At 50.6% G+C, this 25,080-nt stretch overlaps 1 protein-coding gene across 2 annotated transcripts in view; it reads left to right on the forward strand.

Moving 5' to 3' along the window:
- Nucleotides 1-25,080, forward strand: part of SPATA5 (spermatogenesis associated 5) — a 132,261-nt gene that overhangs the window by 105,270 nt on the left and 1,911 nt on the right. For both annotated transcript variants that reach the window (XM_016160227.2, XM_016160228.2), the window contains one exon: nucleotides 4,290-4,454. In XM_016160227.2, coding sequence (XP_016015713.2) covers nucleotides 4,290-4,454 — 165 coding nt within the window. The remainder of the gene's footprint in view (nucleotides 1-4,289; nucleotides 4,455-25,080) is intronic.

The raw sequence follows: 25,080 nt of genomic DNA on the forward strand, positions 1-25,080 counted from the left end.
TGTGTTCAGAGGGCGTCTGGTGTTAACTTATGTAAAACTAACTCTATAAATTAAGTTTTTGAAGCTAACTACAAATCCTGTTTAAATGACATTAACAGTAGGAACTCGAGGATCTCGAAGCCTTCAACGTAAGGATACACTTAGAGGGTAATAAACCAGGGTGGCGGCCCCCCGCCTGCAGCTCCCAGAGCAGCCTCCCACGTCACTGCCCAGTTCACTCGGTATTGTGGTGAGTGTGTGCAGTGTTTCTTCCATGCGTGTGGAGCTGTGCATCTGTCTCCCTGGCCGAGCCCACTGCCCTATTTGAAGGGCCCTGCCCGCCTCTTCCTAGGATTGAATCTCTGTTTCTGAGTTTCTTTCTTCTCGGACATGTTTCATCGAAGCCGGGGCTTTACACAGCACTAAAAATCAATGCTAAGTAAAACCATTAAAAGCCCAGACATCTTCCCACCCTAGTGTTGGGTCTTTTCCCCTGTCTGAGATTGGTATGTGGTAAAGATGACTTTCAGTTTCTATTATATTTTCCAGTACTTGTTATAAAATAGAATAAGAGAGGGATGGGAGGAGGCAGATTAGGGAATGAGCTGACATCGGTGAGGCTTGCATGTGGGAGATGAGGGGTGAACTGGAATTCTGGGGCTTACTTTTATTGCTTAATACTGTTTAAGAGAGATATGCTAATAATTTAGAGCAGTGGTCTCTGAACTTCTTTATTGCATGTATGTATGAGGACTTTTTAGCATATTTATTTATAAATGCTGTATACATCATACAGCATATTAAAAACAAACACAGAAAATATCGAAATTTAAAATAATGAGATTTTATGTTTTTAATACCTATTCTAATATCTTAATTTAATACCCAGTGGATTATTTTTGTCTTTTTATTTTATTTTATTTTTAACACGCCTGCAGCCAGCACCTGGTCTTCCTAGGTGGTCTCCCATCCAGGTACTAACCAGGCCCAACCCTACTTAGTTTCCGTGATCAGTGTTTTCTTATTTTTTACTTTTGAATTTGACCTAATTATAGACTCACAGAAGTTGCAATAAGTAGTGCATAGAATCCCCTGATACTTTCAGCGAGCTCACCCCATCGTGATACCTTGTATGACTCGAACAATGTTAAAACCAGGAAATTGCCATTGGTATAATACTGTTCATTCAACTGCAGACCTTCTTCAGCTTTCACCAGTTCTCGTGTGCACTCACTGGGGTGTGTGTGTGTGTGTGTGTGTGTGTGTGTGTAGTTAACAGCATAAACAGCATCATAATTAGTCACAAGAGGCTCCTCCCTCCCCCCCCCCCCCCGCTCAAAAAGCGTGGGTACCCAAAGTTCCAGAATTTGAAACTGTGTCATCAGCACGGGTCTTTTTCGCACACCTACAAAGCCAGTTATGTTTTAAAACTGAATGCTGTGGTACTGGTGCTTATTAAATATTTCACCAATATTTGGAGGTTTTTTAACAATTTTATCTTACTAGTTTTCAAGTTTATAGTACCTTGGTTAGACATTTACTAGTCTCTAAAACAGTCCCCCTAATTGCTCCCTCTCGCCCTGGCCCTCCACCCGGCCACTCCATTGCTGCTGACCGCGTTCCCTGCGCCGTGCTCCCCGCCTCTGTGACCGTCCGTCAGCTGCCATTTGCACGGCTCTGCCATTTTCTGTTTGCAAGTTGATTCTTACACACAAGCTAAAGCTAAGCTCCAAGCTAATAATATTTAATGAGCATATATCCTTTTATCTTATAGAATAAACTCTTTCCTGAATTCCATTCTCCTTTTTCTGAACTTCATTCATACATACTTATGCAAATACATCTAAGCATACTTCCATTGTACCCTAGCATAAAAAAAATCTTATTTGAGTTTAAACTTCTTTTGATTGAAATCATGTTCGGTCCCACATATAGAAATATATTTTTAATTAAGGAAAAGTGCATTCCGACAAGACTGCTGTTCAATGCCCCTCGGAGCACAGTGCAAGTCATGCCTGGGTTCGGGTAGACACACTTAGCTACCACGAAACATGAGCCATCGGCGGACTCAGTGGATGCTGGACATGGGGCTTGTCAGCCTCTGGGAATGACAGGTGCTGGAAAGAGCGCTTCGTCCTCGGGCTCTGGGAAGGGCTGCCCAGGTCGCTGCTGCGCCGGAGTGTCCGTCCTGGCGGCTCGTGCCCCGTTGTCGAGCCTCGGGCTGTCTCCTCTCAGCGACGCCTGGCCGGGCTCGCCTGGCAGCCAGCCTTCTCGGTGGGAAGTGAGGCTTCCTTGCCAGCAAATCCGCTGCTTATGTGTAGGCGGTTTCTGTACCCCTACATGCTGCCTACTGAACGTTAAACTAGGACCATCTCCTGTAAAAGTAACCCTTAGCAAACAGATCTTTGGTATCCCAGTCTGACTCAGTGCAGTCTGATTCAGCTGTGAGAATAAACTAGTATATTAGTGATTTCAGCAAACATTTACAGAAGCTATGTAGAACGATTTGTGTGTCTTTAGTTTTTTATGTAATTTAGTAATTATCATAAATTAACTTGCATGTAATAAGTTCTTTAAATAGTTGAAATTGTTAGTAATCCCACTGTCCTATCGGGTTACATATATATGAGTAAGTGCGTAATACCTTTCAGTATTTTGATGCCAGGTTCGTGATTTAAACCATTAAATATATTTATTACTGATACCAACAGAGGTCCCTGGGGTTCAAAACAGCAGATTTAAGCAGCTGAAGACAGTCACGGGACCTCAGTAACATATTCATTTTAATGTCCTCAGTTACTTTGCCATTAATGGAGGATGTTTTCACAGGGAGCAGAATTCCGGGGTGCCGTTTTTCCTCTTTCATCACGCAGGAGATGTCCTGCTGGTCTCTGCCCTCCGTTGTTTTGATTGAGCGTCATGAGTGATTCAGGCCATTGTCCCTGTGTGCATTCTGGCAGCTTTCGAGATTTTCTTTATCTTTGGTTTTCAGCAGTTTGATTTTGATGTGTCTAGGTGTGGCGTGTTTTATATTTATTTTGTTTGGGATTCACCGAGCTTCTTCGTTATGGGAATTTATGTGTGTGTGCCGATTTGGGGAAAGTTTGGCTTTTTCTACAAATTTTTTTTCCGACCCATCTTTCCTTTCCTTCTGGGATTCTGATTACACACGTTAGATCTTTTGCTCTGTCCCTCAAGAGTGACCTTTTACTATAAATCTTTCCATTTCACTTTCCTACTTAAAACCTTCCAATAGCTTCTCACGGCAAATAGAACATAATCCAGAACCTTCAGCACGTCCTTTGAGGCCTTCCGATCTGCCCGCGGCTGCCTCTCTGCCTGCATTTCCTGCCTCTTCCCCCTTCCTCACTGTTGCTGCCACGCTGAGTGTTCCCTGCCCCGAGCATACCAGTCAGCCTGGCCTTTGCTCTTGATGTCGCCTTAACCGTGAGGCTCTTTCTCCAGACCTTTGTGTGCTGGCTCCTGTGGGTGTCTCCGGGGTACCTCCTCGGAGAGGCTTATTCTCCTACCCCAACCGAATATGGCCCCGTGTCCCCGATGGACACACACAGACACACACACACATATATGAACACGCATTTTAGACCTGTGTCTCTTTTAACAGCTTAATTGAGATACACTTCACCTACCAGTAACTTCACTCATCTAAAATGTAGAATTCAGTGGTTTTTCATATATTCACAGACACGTATAACCATCACCATAGTCAGTTTTACACTTATCTATCTCATGCCATTTTCCGGTACCAAGAACAGAGTCTGCTGTATAATGCATGCTCAATAAATGTTTCTAAGTAGATGACTTCATTAGCGCTAAGATAATTTAGGCAGTTGCCTCTGATAAAATATGAGAAACATTTATTTGACTGCATTCAGCACCAGAAGTATTCTGTTATCACAGCTGGGCTATTTTGAGGGCTCTCTGAAACAGCATAACCCATATTTTAAGAGTTACTGCAGGAAGTTATTTAAAAAATCCCTTTTGACGTGATGAATGGAAGTCATATTTGCATTCTCTTAAAAGAGGACAGTCATCTTTTACTGACCTGACAGTTGCTGAGGAGCATAAAGCCTCTCAGAAATACTGCTTTTCTGTTTTCAGAAGTGCTCTGAACATGGTTTATCGGTTTGAATCTTCGAAGTAGCTTGTAGTGACTCTAGGACGTGTTTTATTTGTGGACGGTAGTGGGACGTCCGGGAGATTCCGGACGTCCCCTCTGCTTGGACACCGTCCACGGAGAAGGTCACCTCCGAGCCCAGTTAACCCACATGGCCCCGTCTTCTTCCCAGGCTCTGATGCGACCCGGAAGAATCGATAGGATCGTGTACGTGCCTTTGCCAGACGCAGCGACGAGAAGGGAAATCTTTAACCTGCAGTTTCACTCCATGCCCATCAGCCAGGACGTGGACCTGGACCAACTCATCCTCCGCACGGACACGTATTCAGGGGCCGAGGTGAGAGGGTTCTTCCCAGGGTCCCTTGGTGGGAGGAACGTGGTGATTTGGGGGCATCGGTAAAAAGACTGCTTGGTGCCAGCTGTTTCAGATAACCGTATATTAGGAAATCTTAACACAGGAAGTGCACTACGTGACAGGCAATCACTAGATAAATTGCATTTTATCTGGCTTTTATTGGATCTCAGTTATTTTTACATGTTTCTCAAAATACGGTCTTCAGAGCAGTAACGTAGTACCGTGGAGAGAGCACTGACTAGCAGCAGGAGTCTTCGTTTGGGCTTCTTCGTACAGCAGCTTCCAGCCACGCTCAGGGCTCTGAACTGTGATGTCTTGACCTGTCAAATGGAAGCGATGTACCGCCTCCTGTTTTTTTCATAGGGACCACAAAAGTGAAATTAGGATATCGTGAGAGCACGCTGAAGTGCTGAAGACTTGGCAAAGAGATTGTATTACTCTCCTCTTTGGTCATTTTAGAAAATTATCTCAGGGTACTTGTGTATGAACAAAGATTCTCTCATAAAAACTAAAAGGGACAGTTTATTCTTAACCATGAAAGTGCACTCTCAATGAGCATGGCGGGACCTCTGTGAAAATATGAGAGTTTGAAGTGTGGCAGATAAACATTTTTCTGTCCTTAGCAGCTGTTAGGCTATTATTATTTCCAAATTAAAATAATTGTGCATCTTTCTATGTGCGTTTCCTCAACACAGAAATATCTTCTGAATACCACTGATATGGGTTTGTATGGGGAAATTAACATTTTCTAAGTAAGAAATTATAGATTCTTTTTATTCTGAATGTTCCGCCAGACTGAGACTGCGTGTTCTGTTTGGCTTGCTGCTGTTTTTATCTGCCTTCCATAAAATCCCGGGATTGACAGATAATAGGTCAGTGGTGGTGCTCGGAGAATCCCGTAAGTCGGTCGACATGTGGAATTGGACTTAGTGTGTCACGCAGTCGTAGCTGGTAGCAACCACCAAATCAAGGGCCTCGTCTACTCACTATTTTGCCTCAAGTGTGAACTATGTAAACTTGATTTTCCCCCTTTAGGTTTCCAGCCCCCCCGGGGGGAGAAGCCATGTAGTAAGTAGCTTGAGAGGCAGTTGAGGTGCGTGCGCATTAAGTCCTGTCTGCAGCGGTAGCCTTAGAGTGTCTCTTGGCGTGACCATCCCGGCTTTAGAGCGGACGTGCAGCCACTGCAGACCGCCCGCTGCGGCTGTCCCAGAGCGCAGTGCTGGCCGCAGGGCCGAGGGCTGGCGCCTCCGCGAGGCGCCTCATTTTGGCATATCCGCTTCGCAGTGTCCCTCACAGTGCCTCGCACAGGATCTCAGATTGAGCTGATACGTTGTCATTGGACAAAAACCTTCAGATTTTAATCCCACGTCGATAACGTACTCTCTACGACTTTAAGGTTTGCCCCTGAGCCTTTGGGCGGAAATGCTTTGCGAATGGGATGGATTGGAATAGTAAGGGTGTCTTACACATGAGCACGTCCACCTGCCATGAGGTGTGGCACCTGGTGCGAGTGGCCACAGCGTGGAAAGTCAGGTGGATCGCGGCCTCTGAGCGGAGTCAGCGCTTACGGCTTCGAACACGTGCTCCTGGGGCGAGTCCCTTACCTCATGAGCTCTGATCATGGCTGAAATAAGGCCGCCCTGTTGTAAATGAACTATGATAACATCCTTCAGAGCAAAAAGAGAAATATTCAAAGCAAATGTTTAGATTGCACCTGTTAAGCCAGCCCCTCCCGCCCCCCTTTACTGTTCTGCAGTCTGCCTACTAAATGAAGTTTGGTGAAAGGCGAGGACTGGACTGGAGTCTCGTCTTGGCCGTTCGCTACAGCATCGGTCTGGCCAGAGCATTTCTCTCTAGAGCTCTGTTCTCCCACTTCAGTAAGGGGCGAGAATAGCCCCGCGGTCCTTTCTAATGCTAAAGGCCCAAGTATGTGCCTGTCCCTGGAGGCGTGGGCCTCCAGACTGGGGTCGGGGTGACGTTTTCCTCAGAATGCTGCTGAGAGGCTTGAGGTCCTGGGATCTTGGTCAGTGTCTGTGAACACTGGTCACTGTGGCCGGAGCCCCTGATCATGATGCCAGAGGACAGGGACCTTGCGAGACATTTGACAGTGCTCGAATTCAAATTTTAATAAAATTCTCCTTAGCAAACTTTAAAAGAAAGTCGTACTTGCTCAGAGATTCCCAGTCCTAATGATTTTTTTTCCCCCTGAGGTCTTTAGTTCTTCTGCTTATCTAGTCAAGTTCAATCAATACCCATGATTCTAGAGGCGTTAGGATAAAAAAGTGTTATAAAGTGGAAATATAGAGCACCCTACTTTACCCCTAAACTGTTAGGAAAGCAAGTAAAATTTTCAAAGTTATAATGTTCATTTTAAGTTACAGTTTTTAAAACCTCCAGTCTATGAAGAGGTAAACATTGTCTGAGCTTCCACACTCAGCCTCTCCTGAAACTGGCAATAGAAGAACCTTAATTCAGCTCACCTGAGGGGTGTTTACAGCGAAGCATGTCATCCTCCGGAACACCCTGTGCTGCCATACCTGTAGTACTGACTCCTTGCCAGGTGCTAAACACTGCTGTCAGATTACAAGAAGCATTAGTCAGAAGGGAAGTGGATGTTGGATGGGAGGCCAGCTGGCAACAAACTCAGTACAGCATTTTATAACCAAATACCTCAGGCCCTCTATAGGGAAGCGGTATATCACGGCAACGAGTTAGTCAAGGCCCACCTGGCAAGCTAGTCCCTGAGCCTGGTCCCAGGCTAAAGCCGGATCTCTGAAGAATTACTCAGGCCAGTGGTAACGCTGACCTGCGCACTTGGGCACCCTGCCTCTTCCAGATTCTCAGTCTTTCCATTGGCTCATGTGGGCTCTTTAGAATATTTGTACACATTTAATCTGTGCTTCTTCATCTTCAAAAGAGTGATAAAATCTGGGAATTCAACCAACTCGAGAAGAACTTACGGTTTCAAAAAGATGTGTAAAGCATTCTGTTAATCCTGTGGTGTAGGTTCTGGTAGGGTTGGATATTTTTGGTTGGTTATTTGAGGCGATAGAAGGCTAATTAATAATAATCCTAGTTGATCTGTGTACGAAAAGTGTGCCACCAACGTGTGAAAACTGCTTCTTTTAAGAGCATTTTCTGCTACGTGGAACTGTAGTAGAGGTGAGCTGTAGTGGGTTGCAGAGTGAGGGAGATCTAAACCCAGACGCCAGGGCGGCCCACTGCCCGGCTCGTGAGCCGTTTTCCTTCACATTAGAGAGGCCTCCACTGCCCCGAGCTGACGTCCAGAGCAAATGACGTAGTTCACACGAGGGGCCCATCCTCGTAAGACAGAGTAGGTGCCCAGGAAAGCATTTTTGTTAACATTTTTTATACTCAACAAATCCAATTTCATTGATCTCTAATATAAAAAGTATTTTCCCATGTTTTATTGCCTTAGATTTTATGAATAATCCTAATGAGTGTTTTATGTATTTGTCAAGTTTTTGGTTTTAATGGTGTGTTCTTTAAATTCAAACTGTATTTTATAGGTAGTTGCATGCAGCATTTTTTCAGCTGGTTTATAGTTATAAAACATCTTTAATCAGTATTTTTATTTTTTCTTTGTAAAAGATATGTACTTTTTTTTACTTTCAAGTTATAAAGTTGTTTCCTTATAAACTCTACTCAATATCCCTATTTCAGCATATTTGTTAATGTAATTCCTAGTTCCTTGTGTACAACTTAATTCTTTTTTAACCTAATTTTGTTAATAAAAAAAAAAAAAGCAGTGAACCTAGCAACTTTAGAAAGTTGAGGAGTTCTGTTTGCATAGGAATGATCATTTATGACAGGGATCCCCAAGCCCTGGGCCGGGAATCCAGTACCAGCCTGGCTTGTTAGGAACCAGGCCGCACAGCAGGCAGTGAGCAGCAGGGGAGGGAGCGAAGCCTCACCTGTACCTGCCGCCGCTCACCGCGCCAGCATCACCGCCTCAGCTCCACCTCAGATCAGCAAGCATTAGATGCTCACAGGAGCACCAGTCCCTGGGGCCAAAATTGTTGGGGACCGCCGATTAGGAAATAAGCATGCCTGATTAACTGTCTTCCTTCATTTAGGTTAGGATTGAACCTAGGTGTTTAGGCGAGACTCAGAAATTTAACACTGAGGAACAAAGCACTGCATGTTTGTCATTGGTGTTTGATAGTGACTTAGGGATATAATTCAGAGTTTTCAAAGGTGTCATTTTATAACAATGTTACTAACACGCTATAGAATGAGGATTCAGAGTTGCAATGCAGTTGTTACATTGTTCTTAAATAAACCGCGCTAAGTTTTGGAAGTTTAAAAACAAAATCTAATTTTGCCTGAGGCTAGAAAGAAAAATGGAAAGAATTAAGATTTGTATAGCTCTCTTTTTTTATGTTTTTAACTTCCAAATATTATTTCCAGTGATCTGTAATAGTAAATAGCCAGCTCTCCTTTTGCTGTTAAAATCTGGAAAATGAGCTTTGGTTTTATATTTGTAGAAAAGGTTTCCTGCTTATTTGGGAGCAAAATACCACCAGGTGTAAGGCACACGCCACTTTTATCATGGTAGAAGTTCAAAATCATAAATTAGTTATTTTCTCTTTTTCTTCAGAATTTTTTTGTTTTTTAATCCCGTAAACTGTTTTTGGCATTTGGACAAGACATTCTTTCGAAAGTAGCAAGAGTAGCCCCTTGGCATATTCTTATTCACTTGAAAAGAATCCTTAAAAGAGTGGTTTTCTATTTAAAAGCAAGAATCCTGTTTAGTTTGTCTCGCATCGACTTCTTGCCAGAATCCTTAAAAATATAAAAGGTCAAACAAACACTCTTAGATATTAAAAAACAGTAGTCCCCGGCATTTTTCTCTTTTCTTCCCACTGCCCTGCGTCTTAAGCATGTATCAGAACTGGAGATTAGGAGAGAAACGAATCTAAAAGTTGTCAGTTCAAAATGAGCCTTCTCATACCACGGAATGAGTCGTCATGGGCATGAAATGTGCACACAGGGGCAGAGGAGCTGGTCCGGCGCTTGTCTGTGGCTCTCTTATAGTTTAATAAAGACACTGGCACCGTGAAGTCAGTACGCGGGCCTGCCGTGTACTGCGCATCGTACACTTAATGCCGAGTCTGGTCTGCTTCATTTTTGAGCCCTACAGGGATGTTGTCGTGGATGAATGGCATGATTGCTGGATCATGTGGTAAGAATATGTTTAGTTTTGTAAGGAACTGGCAAACTGTCTTCTGATGTGGCTGTGCCATTTTGTATTTCCATCAGCAGCGAATGAAAGTTCTCTTTTTTCTTTCTTTTTTATTAAAATTACTGGGGTGACATTAACAAAATCAAATAAGTTTCAAGTGTATCATTCAACATTAAGGCGTATATGTATTGCATTGTGTGTTCACCACCCAGAAGAGTTAGATCTCTTTCCGTCACCAAATATGGACCCCTTTTCCCCCTGTCTACCCCACCCCCATCCATCTGGTAACTACCAATCCATAGTCCGTGCGTAAGTCAGATGGAAAAAGTTGAAAACCGCATGATATCACTCGCATGTGGGATATAAAACTGAAAGTTTCTGTGGCTCCATCTCCTCACCAGCATTCGGGGTCAGCGTCTTAGATTTTAGCCATGGTGGCACATATATAGGGCACCTCAGGGGTAACTTGCAATTCCCAGATGACATATGCTTCTCATCTTTTCATGTGTTTATTTGCCATCTGTATGTCTTCTTTGGTGAGCTGTCTCTTCAGATATTTTACCAATTTTTTAATGAAGTTTTCTTGTTGAATTTTAAGAGTTCTTTATATATTTTGTATACCACTCCTTTATCAGATTTGTGTCTTCAAAAGATTTTTCCCTAGTCTATGGCTTATCTTTTCACTATCCAAACTGTGTCTTTCGTAGAACATAAATTTTTAATTTTAGTGAATTATTAACTTTCATTCAAAATATATTTAATAAGGTGTTAAATGTATTTTTTTCTGTAAAAAGATCAATTTTGAATCAATTTTCGCTTTGTATTTACTCAATAACTTATTTTTGCCTTAATTTTGTAATTGTGATAATATAACGTTTAGTGGCAAAAGAGAATTATTCTCTCAAAGGACTGTTAGCCATGAAGAATACCATTCTCTTTCCTTTCGAACATTATGCTAATGAGCCTCATTCCCTAAGTTCTGCTGCTTAGTCTTTATGACCTGAGGCAGAGAAATCAGAGAAACATCCACATTTCTTCCCACGAGTTGGAGAACGGAAGTTTCTGCGTGGAACGGCTCCATCAGGTGTCCAGCCCAAGCCTGTCGCATTCGCGGGACAAAGAGCCGCGGTCCCCTACGGCGGCGGCGGGCGCTGGGCCCAGAGCACGTGCTTCCTCCGCTTTGCTTCCAGGGCCGTGATTTCCAGCCCGGAGTCCGGTGTCTGGCACCGCACGGGGAGATGAAGCGAGTGCGTTTCAGACACGCACGACCTGAAACACGTTCATCCCCCGCACCTCTTGTGAGGAAGCTACCAGGGGCAGTGTCCCGCCAAAACCAAGGGGACCTGGACCCAGGACGCGGCCGCGTGCGCGGGGAGCTGTGACGGGAGTCCCCGGGGCTGGCGAGCAGGGCCAGGCATCGCTGCGCTGCTCCGCGGAAACCGGCAGGAAGAAGAGTCATCCTTCCCCTGTTGGGGCTGCGCTGGCCGGCCGGTTGGCTGGCTGGCTTTGCTTTTCAATGGATAATAAACCGTAAGAAAGACAAACAGGTGACAATTTCATCAGCACATTCGGAAGCTGCGAGAGGGAAATACTAGCCCCAAAATGAGCATATGCTCTTTCCACCTTTTTTCCGATCCAGAGCTGTTCGTCTATGAAAGCTTTATTTTAGGAATCAGTGTTGGTCTGTTCTGTTAGTTTGAAAAGTGAAGATGAGTGGTCTCTAAAGATTTTAGTAGCAGAAGCTTTTTTCCTCCCTCAAGTGAAAGCTTATTTGGGAAGACCATTGTGCAACAGAGCTGAGACCGGATCTGCTTCGGTGGCGGCCTGTCCGCCTGCTTGGCTTTCCTGCCGTGACCTCTGAGGCACCTTGGAGACTGCGGAGCAGTTCAGAACCATTGCTGTAGCCAAAACTGTTTTCATTCTTCCTTCGTATAGTGATAACCTGAGCACCCACCCGTTTCATGGAGCCAGGAAGCAGGACACGGCCGTGGCATTGCCGCCCCGTGAGCCCGTGTGCCCGGGTCTCTGTGACGTGGTGCCCACGCGGATTCCATGCTGACAGGTTTGCACCTACCCGACTGTGACAGCCTCGTTTTTAATGAGATGTCTGTGCCTTGGTTTCACAGAAAAGTTGGAGCCTCCACTTTTTACATTCCTGACATTTTCAGGTTTGAAACGAGTAACTCATGTTTTTTCCCCGTTGCGCATGAGCTGAGGCGAGCGCGGAGCATCCAGCAGGGTATGTGGAGCGGGAGCCTGTGGTTCAAGTTCACCGTGTAGCGCATCCTTTTTCCCATGCCACCCCTGCAAAGGAAACTGGTGGCAGATGTGTGGTCTTACATCGCTTTCCAAATACAGTCTTCTCCGGTAAATAAAACTAAAAGATGAGGTTAAAGAAAAAACATAACTCAATGCGATGAGAATTTGAAAATTTTCGTAGTGCTGTCATTATGGGATGTCTGTCCCTTTAAAATTGCCTCTGCCTGCATCCCGCGAAGGCGTGAAGCACGCGTGGTGGAGCATCATTTATCGTCGGCGCGTGTCAAAAATGCCCGCTCTGCTGCCCTGGTCACCCACGTGCCTTCTGCGGCGAAGGGTTGTTCCTGTCCAAAGTTAGCGTTCAACTCGCTAACGTTTAACATTTATTTGTAAGGCCAAGAAGTATAGCGAAGAAAACGGTCGTGAGTCGTCAGCGCTCTGTGCCGTAAGCTCGTGCTGCCTTCCCATTCATGTGTCCCTTTTGGGGTCTTCCACTGAGTAGCGCAGAGAACGTAGCTTATGAAATTAAAAGAGGAAAATAACAATTTACAAACTCCACCTTTTATATCTCTACCTGTAATCTCGAGGATTAAAACCTTGAGCAAGTGCATATCTTGGCAGGCAAATTATTTTAATCTGAAGCTCGATCGCAGTACAATTAGAGGAACACTCTGAATCACCACGAGACGTATTACCATCTGCTTACATTCAGCCTCAAACGCAGATGCACAGATTACCATTCGAACTCGTGGGGTATGTTTTTCCCGTGAAGACGATGGAAAGTTACACGTGAAGGTGGACAGCGCAGTCCGTCGCTTCCATCCCTCGGCCATTCCCTGAGGATTCTCCCTGTGACAGCCGTGGGGACGTGGAGCTGTGTTTACGCAGATGATCGGACACCCCTGAGTGTAGCCGGGTTGCTGGTCCCGTAGCACCACAGCACCATCGGGAGGGTGGCTGTGGCACTCGGGAACAGCCCCTCCCTCGGGCTGTTTTCAAGGCCAGCGGTTACCGAGACTCACCTTTAAGGAACACTGCGCCTTCCCAGCTCGGCGAGAAAGCAGCAGTCGGAATGGCTTGAGGAACTCCCCGGTTCTTACCGTCTGCTTTTCCACCCGTGGAAACGGTTGAAAATATCTACCTGTTGTTGTTTTTCTTATTTTGTCTTAATTAAATGAGGACCTTTATTTTTTTTTTTAATCAAAGTCGAGGGCACTGGTGAAGCCCTGCCCTGCTCAGGGAGGGACACGGCGGGGCTCAGCTCAAGGGGCCCAGTGGTCAGGCAGGGCTCGGCCACTGGCCCGCTGTGGCGGCCTCGCCTGCCGGTGCATTCTGTACAGCTCTTCGCGCGAGGTCCCTTACGCTGCTCCTGCCCTCGCGGGTCCCCGCGGCTTGCCTGCTCCTGATCGTGCTCTCTGGGCACCCGAGACCCGCCGTCATTGGGTGGATGGACTATGATACACACTCTTTTGGGTAAACGTAAGCTTTTTGTTTGCCGTTCGTAACTCATACTGGACAGTCCTCCTGCCCGAGAGTTAGGATGCTAGCCTGAGCGTCATTCTTAACATGTCACTTTCATATGCAGATGCTTAGATAATTCGCATTGTCTCGTGGGGACATGCATAAGATTCCCCTGTGCTAGTTTTTGCAGGTTTGGCATGGCCGGAATCTCTAATAAGAGTCAGGCCGACGTGAACGGGATGCCCATCGCGCACAGCGACGCCGGCGAGCCGTTGGCCAGGGCGGCCTCTGCCGTCAGCTAGGGTGGCCCCGCCAGGCAGCAGAGCGCACAGAACCCCGTCACTCAGCGTGGGTGCTCGGGCAGCGCCGCTGGTCGGGGTGACGCGGTCGAACTTCTGTCTGCCGAAGAGTGTTCCGCTTTCCGCTTCCAAAGATGGCCGTTGGAAGACAGCCCGCTCCCCCCGCGTGTGGCCGTAAGAGAAATACCGCTGCGGCTTCCCGCCCTCGCGCATCCTTTCCCGGCTCTCGCGGCCGTGGCTCTGTGCTGTCCGTGTTCCGTCTTCGTGTGCGTTGCCTGCCTTCTGCTTGATGCCGTTCTCACCCGGTCAGAGCTCGCCGACTGGCCGTCGGTTCCCGCGTTGACCTACCGGATCGCAGCTCTGCGAGCCGTTCAGGACTCCTCTGGCGCCCGCCGGTGAATGACGGGCTTCCGGCGCGCGTGCCCCGGGCCCCCCACGCTGCAGCCCTCCCCCCCCAGAACCCCGCTGCTGCTGCTCCCGGGAACCCTGTGGGCCCATGTCTTCAGGTTCCTTTTCTCAGCTCTTCCAGAAGACCCCCCCCCCAGTGTTGTGCTGTATGTCACATTGTACTGTGAGTTTGTCCAGGTGCCTTTCTTTAACTAGGCTGTTATGTCCTCGAGCAGTGAGTGACCAGTGGCCCAAGTAGCAAACACTGACCCATGGGCCCAGTGTTTATGCAGAGCCCGTCCCGCAAAACAGCTCTCCTCCCCCTCCTCCGCCCGCCCCACCCCACGGGGCTCAGCAGAGGAGGTTCGATGTCCGCGTTGCCCAGGGCAACCACAGGGCTGGACAGCAAGCCGCACGCAGGGTGTTGTCCAGGCCGGGGCTCCCACACCGGCTCCTCGCTGACCCCGCGCCATCCTCTTCGGCTGCAGTATCTAGGGCTACGGAGCAGAGTCGGGAAGGAAGGGAGCTCTTGTCCTCTTGCGTCGTTGAGAGAGAGGTCAGGACAGCTGTGGGAACAAACAGATGGCCCTGTGCGTGGGGGGCTGGGGGCTGAGGAGGGGGATGGGTTCAGCAGCCGCACCCTGCGTCTGTTCCGTGAGTCTTATTTGACCCGTAGTATCACCGGATCCACGTGGAGGAGCTGTCAGAGGTCGAGTCTTACGCTCTGTTACGCATAGTGCAATATGTAGGTCCGATCCCTCTTTTTGAAAAATAATATACAGAAATCGAAACTTAAAAAATGTAGAGATGCTGAGTTTCAGGTGTCTATGGGTCATCTTCGTGGAGTTGATCAGACTAGTTTTCATTTCGTTTGAATTTCTCCCCATTGAAAATTGATTCTTTATGTAAAATTCTAATTAATATAAACTTATTGCATAAAGAGAAAGAAGCTCTGTGTGGATGGCCATGCACTTTTGGAAGATTTTTTTTACTGTAAATTAATATTTTCTACGTAAGAAAGTAAAATTGAGTGTCCCGAGGTGATGGGCGACCCATTAGCTTCCTGGCTGTGCGTGATTCCCATCTTGGTCAGGCCCTGCTCGCATTGGTGGTTTGTGTGGCATTCATGCCCACGGGAGCTTCTGCTGTGGCTCGTCTTACTTAACTTCCTGAGGTGGCGGTAACCTCATCTACATTCACTAGCACAAAGAATTAGTCTGCAGAGTAAGTTAGTGGTGGCTCGGTGTAGTCTTTCAAGGGTTCAGGACTGAGCTTCCCCATGTGCTCTGATGGGAGAACCAGTTCCCCTTTCCAGAAGCGATGCCGGTGTCAGGCAGTGGCCAGCAGTCAAACAGAGAAGACCCCCAGGGCCCGGCCCGCAGCTCGGACTCGGTAAACGTTTGGCAAGTGGGAGGCAGAATGCTTGCCATTTCATTTCGGTGAAAGCTTACTGCACAGAAAGTCTCCAGTTTTCTCCGAAAGAAGTAGTAGTACGTGTACTTTCTGGAATATCCGAAACCGTTGAATCTTAACTGCAGCAACAGCCACTTTTATGAGCCCGGGGCGTTCACTAAGGCGTTCACTAGAGATCGAGATTTCGCTCACTTCCTTTTCCCTGGGGTATGAGTTTTGATAGTCGATGATAACAAGTTTGGATTGGTTCTGGTTTGGGCAAGGTTCAGACTGATTATATAATATGAAAGAGTCGGTAATGTTTTTAAACCGTATCATATCCTGCTGCCCAGTCCTCCGGTAAGAAAGGCTCTTGGCATTTTTTTTGCCATGGAAATGGTAATCAGATCCCCCGCAGAGCAGGCCACGTGTTCCGGGAGGCCGTCCGGTAGGACAGGACGTCGTTCTTGTGGGACAGAACTCGAGACAAGGGTCGAGGATGAAGGATGTCACGTGCGCTCACCAGAGCACTGGCAGCACTGTGACCTGGGGCATTGTGGTCGAAGTCATGTTCCCTGGGGGCCGTGATGTCAGCGAGGGGAAGGACCCCCGAGGAAGCTGGGGCTGGGGGGCAAGCAGCTGTCTCGCCGCGGGGCGGGGCGGGGCGGCCGTCACGCCAGCCTTCACGTCCACGCCAGCCGGACAGTGCGTCTGGCTCGAGTTACGTTCACCTTAGAGGTTTGCGTGCTCCCTCACACCCTCGGACGGTGGTCTTTTCCTCACCGTGCTCGCCTCATGCGTGTTGCAGTCAGGCGTCAGCAACCACGAGCAGACACGCTCCGGTGCTGCCCCGTCTCGCCCCTGGAGTCTGCATTCCCAGGCCTGGTCAGCAGCTTCGGGGCCCGCAGAAAAGACGGGGCGAGCCCTGCAGGGGAGCGGGCGAGCTTGTAGGCATCGTTTGCAGAGAGTCTCCATGACCTCTTTCTGTCCCTTTTTGGTTTATTCTTGAAACTGTCTAACCTACAGCCGTTTTTTTCATTATTTTAGTCTCTTTGGGGCCAGGAAAAGGCCCTGGATGGACAGGAATATCCAGTGACAATCCAGCTTATGATCTTGGCTAAATGACTTAATTGGCTTATGCCTTAATTTTTATTTGTGAAACTGTAAAATTGTAAAGCATGTGATAAATGCCTCAGCACACCACCGAACTTTTTCTTGGGTATGTACATCCCGAAATTAGTTGTTTCCACATTAGTATGAGTTATGTGCTGAAGTCTTAAATCTTAATCCATATTTTTCTTACAGTATAAACGGCACCTCGCATCCTGTGGCAGATTGCTTTATGAAATCTGAGATGTGTTCATTCTCTTACAGTTCACATTATTTCTGGTTAAAAAGACAGTTTGTTTTAAAGCTTTAAGCAGAAGAAACATCTGTAAAATACATGTGCGCATTGCAAGTCTAGCAGAGAGGCGCACGCTCGGCCTCTGGAGTGGGCAAGCCGGGAGTGGGCCCCGTCTCTGCCGGTTATTGGCTCTCTGGCCTCGGGCGGTTCCGGAGTCATTGCGAAGGTTAAACTGTTACCTGAATATTTTGTCTCTCATACTAACAGGCAAATGGCCGGAAAAAAATTTAAAACGACGTGTGAGTCACATTCTTGTATAATGCTGGATGTGGAGGGAGTGGAGGGGTGTTAAACCTGGATTAAACGTCCTGAGCCAGAGACTAGCAGATGTCCAGTTGTGCAGGCGGCCGCGAGGTGCCAGCAGTGCCTGCGGTGGGGGTCGCGGGCTGGGCTCCGACGGACGCACGCGGAGAGGGCCTGCCGGCCAGCCACCCCTCCGCGCCTCAGCTGCGTCACCGGCTTCGAGGATCGTGCGGGTTGCTAATTAAGACCCTGTCTACTTCTGACATCCTTGGACTTTAAAGCAGAAGAAATATATTAAAATAAGAAGGAAAGCAAGACGTGTGGAAGCAGCCAAGACGTCCTTCAGGGGACGGCTGGGCAGGTCGGCTGCGGTCCATGCAGCCCGCGGAGTGTTACCCAGTGCTAAGAAGAAATGCGCTGTCGAGCCGCGAGAAGACGCGGGAAAACCAGAGTTCACATTGCCGAATGCAAGAAGGCGACCCGAAAGGGCCGAATCTGTGTGGTTCCAGATCTGTGATGTTCCCAAAAGGGCAAAGCCGTGGCAGCGTTAAGATCGGTGGTCGCCAGGCGTCGATGTGAGGGGAGGGGGAGGGCAGGAGGCACCCGCCAGGGCGTTCTGCGAGACTTTCTCTTGTACCGCAGAAAGGGAAGAGGTCGCTGTTTGTTCCATTTATACATTTAACGTATAAACGAGCATTCAATGGATAAAACTTATTTTGCTTTACGAAAACTATGAACTAGGTGCCTTGCACTATCGCGCTTCCTTTGTTTCTGGAAGCCGGGGTCAGGCGCCCCGTGTAGAACTCAGGCTCCAGCCCCCTGGATTCCACAGGTGACGAGGGAAGCGTCCGTGTGATTCCAGACTAGCATTACTCCGCCAAGGATGTTTGTGAAATGTTAAGTTCTGATCAAGGGGCTGATGTCGTTAAATCATTCTTGATCCCTGATAATGCTGCACGCTAATGGTTTAGAGCATTCGGCTTCAGAGTTTCTTACAGCAGAAGCGTTGATTTCTAGAGTGTAAATATCCTGCTAGAAGAGAGAGATGCTCGTCTTGTTTTAATAGGGCGAGAGGATCTGCTCTTTATTCCGAATCAGCGCTTTCCACCATGACTACCATCTTTTTGCTCCGCTACTGAAAAAAGGGACGGCAGTTTTTCTTACCCAGAATCCCAAATCTGAGTCAAACCCAGAGCCTTCGAATGATCTATATAAAGAGGACTCAGCTTTCTACACCGGGGCAGCAGATGGCGGCCTGCGGGGTGCGCATGTGCCTCAGTGCTTTTGAAAGGCCTGTGAGCCAAGAAGAGTTTCATGTTTTTAAGTGATTGAGGAAAAATCAGCAGAAGAGGAAAAACACGTGAAGTTTTTATGTCGGTGTTCATAAAGCTTTATTGGAACACGGCCACCTCATTCATTCGTGTGTGGCCCACAGGGCCTCAAAGACTTGCTGTCTGGCCCTTGACAGAGTAAATTGTCTGCCCCTGATCCAAATCGCTTTTTCAGCGTCTACCACACACTCACACTCATGTTCTCTCCCCCCTCCCCTCTGCTTTCCTCCTTGTCTTCGCACACTCACATCATTTTGAATTTGGCAATTACAAAGAAGTCAAATAGTGAACCCACAGAAAATGGTAAGCGGGAAATATTTGAATTTGCCTTTGACTTGTCAACTCTCTCCTCCCTTACAGAATTTCTGAGGCCACACCATTTCCCAGCATATTTTGTTTTTAAGGTTGGGGTTAGATCTCGATGCATTTTTTAACTTCCATAAAAGTTCCCTGTTAGTACGTGGTCCCATTTTTAACCTATTTGCAGACACCCCCGATTATCTAAAATCACTTTCACATGGGGCTGAGGTTAAGCTTTATTTCTCTTGGCATGTCCCTGCCATAGCAGACACTTCCTCTTTGCCTTGAAAGGACAAAACGATGTTCAGCCGTCTGGGCTTGGGCCCAGTATTTGATTTATACATTATTTAATTTCCTCCTGAAAATTGGAAGCAGGACTTTCAGGAATGGAAGTCAGTATTCTTCATTTGTTTTAGAACGCTTTTAGGTCTAATATAATCATCAGTAGTAGATGTCAGCACGATTAGGGGGTGACTTAAGGTAAAGCAAATAAAACGCGAACACAAAGGGAATTTATTTGACGGTGGGGAAGAGCCGAAGCCATCGTTGGTGCAGGTCACTGGTCTTTGGTGCGCTCGCGTTCGTGCAGCGAGCGGCTGAGCCACATTGTGGAGCGCCCGTCCGCCCGTTGGGGCAGAGCCCTGCCGCCGTCACGCTGCAGTTCGAATGCGTGGTCGGAGGGACACGAGTGTGAGGAGAGCGCCGTGTCGCCTCGCGGAGGATTTTGGTTTCCGTCCGAGCCACGTCCGCTTTTATCCTCGGGTGCGTTCTCGCGCCCGCCGGCATGAGGATGCCAGAGCGGTTTCGAAACCTTAGAGCAGGGAACTCAGGAAGTTACACCTTAGCTCTGGACATCCATTTCCCGTTTTACATCCTCTCTTTAAACCCTCCTTAGATCGTTGTCACTCTTGGGTTACGACCTGCCCCCTCTTTCCCGCCGAAGTGCTTACAAGGCCAGCACGCCCGCCGCCTCGCTTGCCCACGCCGCGTTCTCCCATCCGGCCTCTGCCTCCTGCGCTGCCGAGCCGACCTCGCCCGGTCCTTCCTCGTCGGCAGCACGGGGACCACCGCTCAGGCCCCAGCGCCCCTGCCTGCCCGCCGCCTCTGCGCGGTCTGCACCCACTCCCTGGGGCCCGCGCCCGGGTGTCATGCGGACTCTCTGAGTCTCCTGTGCTTCTTCCTTTTCTTGCACAGACTCTCCTGGTGTTGCACTCAGCTGGAGTGTTCCCCAAGTTCCGTTTCTCGGGCCTCTTCCCTCCCTGCACGCTTGGCCCGTTCCTTCTCATCCTTCAGGGCCTGAGACCCCAGGAGAAGCAGGGGGGCTGCGGGGAGCACAGTCCGAAGCCAGGCCTGCGGCTGCTCTGAGCCCCTGAATACGGCCACCCCACCCGCCCCGGCCACGCCACCTCCTCGCCGCGCCCTGGAATGTCCTGCTCCTGGAGGGCCGCACTGCCCGCCACCGTCTTCACGTTCTCCTCTTCCTTTAGAGCTCGCTCCGGAAGGACCCACTCCGTGGTGTCACCTGAGCCCCCGCTCATGTGTTCTCGTCCTCCGAGCCCCGGTGGGGACAGCTTGGTGTGGGGCGGCACAGATCCGCGCCTGCACCCACCGCTCCCTGTTTGCAGAACGTGGGCAGGTTCGCCTAATTCCTCACGGAGCTGAAATGCCACTTTCTTCGCCGGCGAATGGTAGGGGAGGGGGTCCTGCCCGCCTCCCTGGATCGCTGGGGGCGTGAGGCGATGAGGCCCGCGTCGCTCGGGCGCTCGTCGGTGGCGGCGGCCGTCGCCGTCCGCGAGACCCCCCAGCCCCGCACCGTGTTCCCCGGGTGTCGGGCGCCTCGCTCTGCTTTGCAAACAGGCGTTCGTGTAGCCTCGCTCCTCACGGCGCGGCAGAGCGCAGAGCCGCGGGGGCTTCTCGGGACCTGGGTTTCTTCTTAAGGAAGATGATCAGAAGTGTTCGTTAAAAGATTGATATAACAATTTAACGATTCTGAGGTTAGCCCAAAACTTAGCGTAATCTTCCATGGGAACATTGGTGTATATGTGTGGGGGTTCTGAATCCCACAGACATTACTAAAACGAGCATTCGGCAGAAAGAGGTTTTAAAATACTTTGTTTCGGCATGTAAAGTCTCGTTTTGTTGCAGAAGTCTTGTGGTAAAGGCACAGCTGTGCCGGGTGGCTGCTGGAGTGAGGCGGTCCTCGCAGCCAGTCGCTTAAACGATTCACTAAAGCTGGGCTCCGGAACTGCCGATGGCCACGTGCGCTCCGCGTGGTGCTTAGACTCACGCTATGTCCGTGAGTGAGTGTGAGTGTGAGTGTGTGTGCGTGCGCGTGTTTTAAAAGGCGAAAACTGGCTCACATCTGTATTCACAGGCGACCTCAGCAGCAGGCTGTTCTGTAGACTTCCAGAGGTCAAGGCCGCCGCTCTAGGGCCTTCATGGAGCTTCAGAGAATCCCATATCCTGACCACTGTAACACGACAAGATAGTGTGAGCTGCTGCCAGGCACGAAGCAAGTGACCCTAAAGCAGCAAGGTGGGAGTGGGGGGGGGGAGCTGGGGGGCTTGGGCGATGCCGCCCGCCAAGTGCTCACAGCAAACCCCGGGAAGCAGATGAGCCGGAGCCGCGCCCTGTTCCACGCCAGCGACTTGCCTTCCTCCCAGCGCCGTCCCCAGGGCCCGTACCGCGTGGGCGCGCGTCCGGCTGAGGGGTGAGCGGGGGGCCCAGCGTCTGGTCGCCCCCTCCCCCGTCCTCCCCGTCCTCCGTGCCGGCGCCAGGCGGCGCGCGTTCGCAAAACCGAAGGCCGTCCTGTCTACCTTAGTGTGGTTAGGAACATGTGCAGTTCCCACAGGTGCGGGTGACTGCAGAAAAAATGAGTGAAAACTCCAAATATTTTCATTTCAGAGCTCCGTGGAATGATCGTCTCATTCGTGAATTTTAAAAAAGCAGAAACTCTTCAGGGTTTCGTTATGCAAGTGATCACGAGAGGCCGTGCCCAGGGCGAGCATGTCCTTCAGCTATACGTAGAAACGTGTTACAGATTTAAGTAACCGAATTATCAACCAAGGGTTTTCCCTCCCTCCTCTCTAATGTCATTGGGGTGTGAATGTGTCTTTACAGAAATTCTTACTTTCTTTCGAGTCAGTACTGCGCACAGCATTCTAGATGGTGTGACTTTAACATAATGTCGGGTAGTTCGTCATCATAAAGCGTAGTGGCGACGATCCAGGGGACCTGAGTAACCCAAGAGCAATACTCAGGTGCTTTCTTAAATTTGAAATTTGCCCTCCTAGACCCTCATGGGGGGTGGTGTTCTGAAGGACTTTAAACGAGGGCCATCCGCGTCCGCCGAGCGCCCTTCTCCGGAGTCTTCCTCTCGGGGCTGCTTCCCTGGCAGTTTGGGCCACCGTGGCGGCCGCGCCTGTGACGTCCGTCTGTCATCTGCTGCCCTGTGGCCGGAGCCTGCTGCGCTCCCCTCGGTCACATCCCTCGTGCCCGGCCACTCAGCCAGCGTGGAGCCGGGCTCCCTGGGGAACGGTCCTCCCGGGCCAGGGCCATAGTGTCCCAGGTCGCTGCCTCCTGGAAGCACCTCCAGTGCGGGCCCTAGCAAACAGCGGGGCGCGCTCACGGGGCTGGTCCCCGCCACTGGGGGCGGGGGTGGGGGCGGGGCCGGCCTGGGGCAGGGAAAGCGGGGCGAGCTGGGGAGGGCGGCTCGCAATGGCTGCAGGTCACAGGTGTGCGGGAGCCGCCGTTAACAAAGCCCTGCCTCCCAAGTACCTAAGACTCCGTCGGGCCCTCAGCCATCCCTTTTGGTGGCTTCTTTAAAGCTTTTCAGTGCACTCGAGACTCAGAGGAGCCGAGAGGCGCATGTGGGCCCGGCTGGACGGCGCTTTCTTCAGCCAGCAGCAGGGGCGGCGAGGCAGCCGGGGTGGGCTCGGTGGCCCCCAGGACGCCAGCCCTTCCTCCCCGCCCCCCTGTCCCCATGTGGGGCTTGCGCTCAGCAGCTCAGCGAGGAGGAGTGCGCCCCACTCTGACACCTGACACCTGGGAGCAGGGAGCGGCATGGGGGTGGACACCCAAGGCCCCGCCCACCGCGGGGTTGGGGGGGGGTCCTGCCTGTCCGTCAGCATCCGGTGCACGGCTTTCCCTTGGATGCTATTCTTCATCTTCTGTTGTTTTAAAGACGCTCACCGCCCGCCGCTTCCTTGCGAGCAGTCTTCTGCTTCGGTCTTTCTTACCCACCTGTGTCAACTCCTCTTGTCCTTGCTGGCTGGGGAACCCGGGCCCTGTGTGGAGGGCTTTTTTCCCACAGTGAACTGAGACATTGTTCTTCTTCGGCCATTCAGAATCCGCACAATTGCCTCTCTTGCCCTTTCGCATTTAAAGTGAGGTAATTAGATTTCCCAAGGTTCAATGGTCAAGAGCCTGCTCCTCCTGGGAAGTGGCTTCCCCACGCCCCTCCCGAGGGCGGCCTTCCCCAAGCCCGGGCTGCGCATTGTTCTGCTGGCTCTGCGCTCTCAGGGGCCACCAGGGCCTGAAGACGCCTCCTGTCCCCAGCGCCTTCCGCGCCCAGGTAACTTGCTCCTGCATCTGAAAACGATCACTAACTCCTTTGGTGACTCAGTTTGGAGGATTTCTAAACATTTTCATGAAAAATCTTTTCCTGCCGTTTAGGAACTTACCTCAGATGTGCCTGAACCTTTCGCAGAGAGGGTTCCGGCCTGTTCATCGTTCAGATCCCTGGTAGATCTGTTACTCCCGCCGAGCAAGTGGAGAGGGAGCTGGGGGCACAGCTCTCACAAAGCGTCCAGTACGTGTTCCTGCGTTGCTGGGCAGTTCTCAGGACTCTTTCTCCGTCGCAGTGTCGTGTTTTTTTCCCGGGACAACAGAGCAAAAAACATTCATGGCCCTGAGTAACGAACTTTGAAACGTAAAGAAGCGTGCCTCGGAGTCGCAGCAGTAGACTTGCATTCCTGCTGAAAGTTCTCATTTTTATTGCTTCTAAGCAACGAACTGCGTTCAAAGTCGTGCCCAGACCGACGCTCTCAAACAGTTTCTGTCACTGACGGTGTCATTCCAGAAGCTTTGGCATAGCTGACAGTCCGGGCCACGTGAGACGGCAAGCCCTCGCCGCCGTCATGGCCACGTGGCTGCCGAAAACCGTCGTCCCCTTTTCTGCTGTTACTTTCAGTGACGTGTAAACGGTAGGGTTCTCTTCGCGTCTTCGGTGCTCAGCGCCGGCTGCCGAGGCGCGCCCAGTGTGAGCCCTGGCCTCTGTCTCCCCGCCTCGCCGTCTGCTCGGAATGGCCTCTCCCGCCCCACGTGCGAGTCTGCGTTCTCCCCCCTCCCCTTCCTGTGCGCGGAGCGCCGGGTCCCCCTCGTCTCCACGCCACAGCACCGCTGCCGCCTGGTTCGGGAGCGGCACAGGGAGGACACGAGGCTTGGCCATCGCTGGGCCCTCCGCTCGGCCTCACCCACTTGCTGCACGGAGTAGCTGAGCAGTAGCTATTGATGGAGGCAAGAGCGGCCGGTCAGTTGTTAGCGTCTTCTCTCTGTTACCGGTTGTGTGATGCCCGGCAACGCGGTAGGAAAGTAACCGTGGCGGAGAGGAAAGCTTCCTTGACTGGTTCTTCAGGGCTTCCTTGTAAAGAGAAAGGACCAGGGTGACGTTTCTCGAGGCGAGTGGGACTCAGGCCGTCCGCCCGCCACCCTAGAGGTGCCAAGAGCTGCAGACGCAGGAAGACGCCTGGGCCGGCGCCCCCGGCCGGTGCGACGCAGTGACAGGCTCACGGTCGGTGTGCCGTGGGACACGCACGTGCAGTGGCCAGCTGGGCTCCCAAGGGGGCGGGGGGCGGGCCGGGTTGGCGGAGGAGAGGAGCGGTGACCACGAGGCGCCAGGAACCTCTCCCAGCTCCCGACCCCGGTGCACGGGGCCGGCAGGGCGGGGACGTGGCCCGGTGGCCCAGCGGCCCAGCGGCCTTCGTCTCTCAACGCACAGTCATCGGGCTGGGAGGAGAAGAGACGGCCGTGCCGCTGGAATCGCCGGGGCCAGGAGGGAGGGAGCCTCGGGGTCGGAGCGCGCGGGCCCAGCCCCTGAGTCTGCTGCAGACTTCCGAGCCCTGCCGCCCATCCTCCGTGTGACAGTCTGAAGCCGTGGCCGCGGGGGCGGGGGGAGTCCCCGTTCAGCCCTTCGCCCCAGTCTCGGGGTCCCCGGGCTCCCCTTGGAACACAGAGGACCCTGGGATGGCCAGTCGACCGGGCTTTCCCGTGCTTATCCACGGTCACGTCTTGTCTTCAGAACAGCTCCGTTCGCACCGGAGAGTGT

This window comes from Rousettus aegyptiacus, unplaced genomic scaffold, assembly GCF_014176215.1.
Source record: "Rousettus aegyptiacus isolate mRouAeg1 unplaced genomic scaffold, mRouAeg1.p scaffold_m13_p_16, whole genome shotgun sequence".
In the NCBI taxonomy this organism is placed as follows: domain Eukaryota; kingdom Metazoa; phylum Chordata; class Mammalia; order Chiroptera; family Pteropodidae; genus Rousettus; species Rousettus aegyptiacus.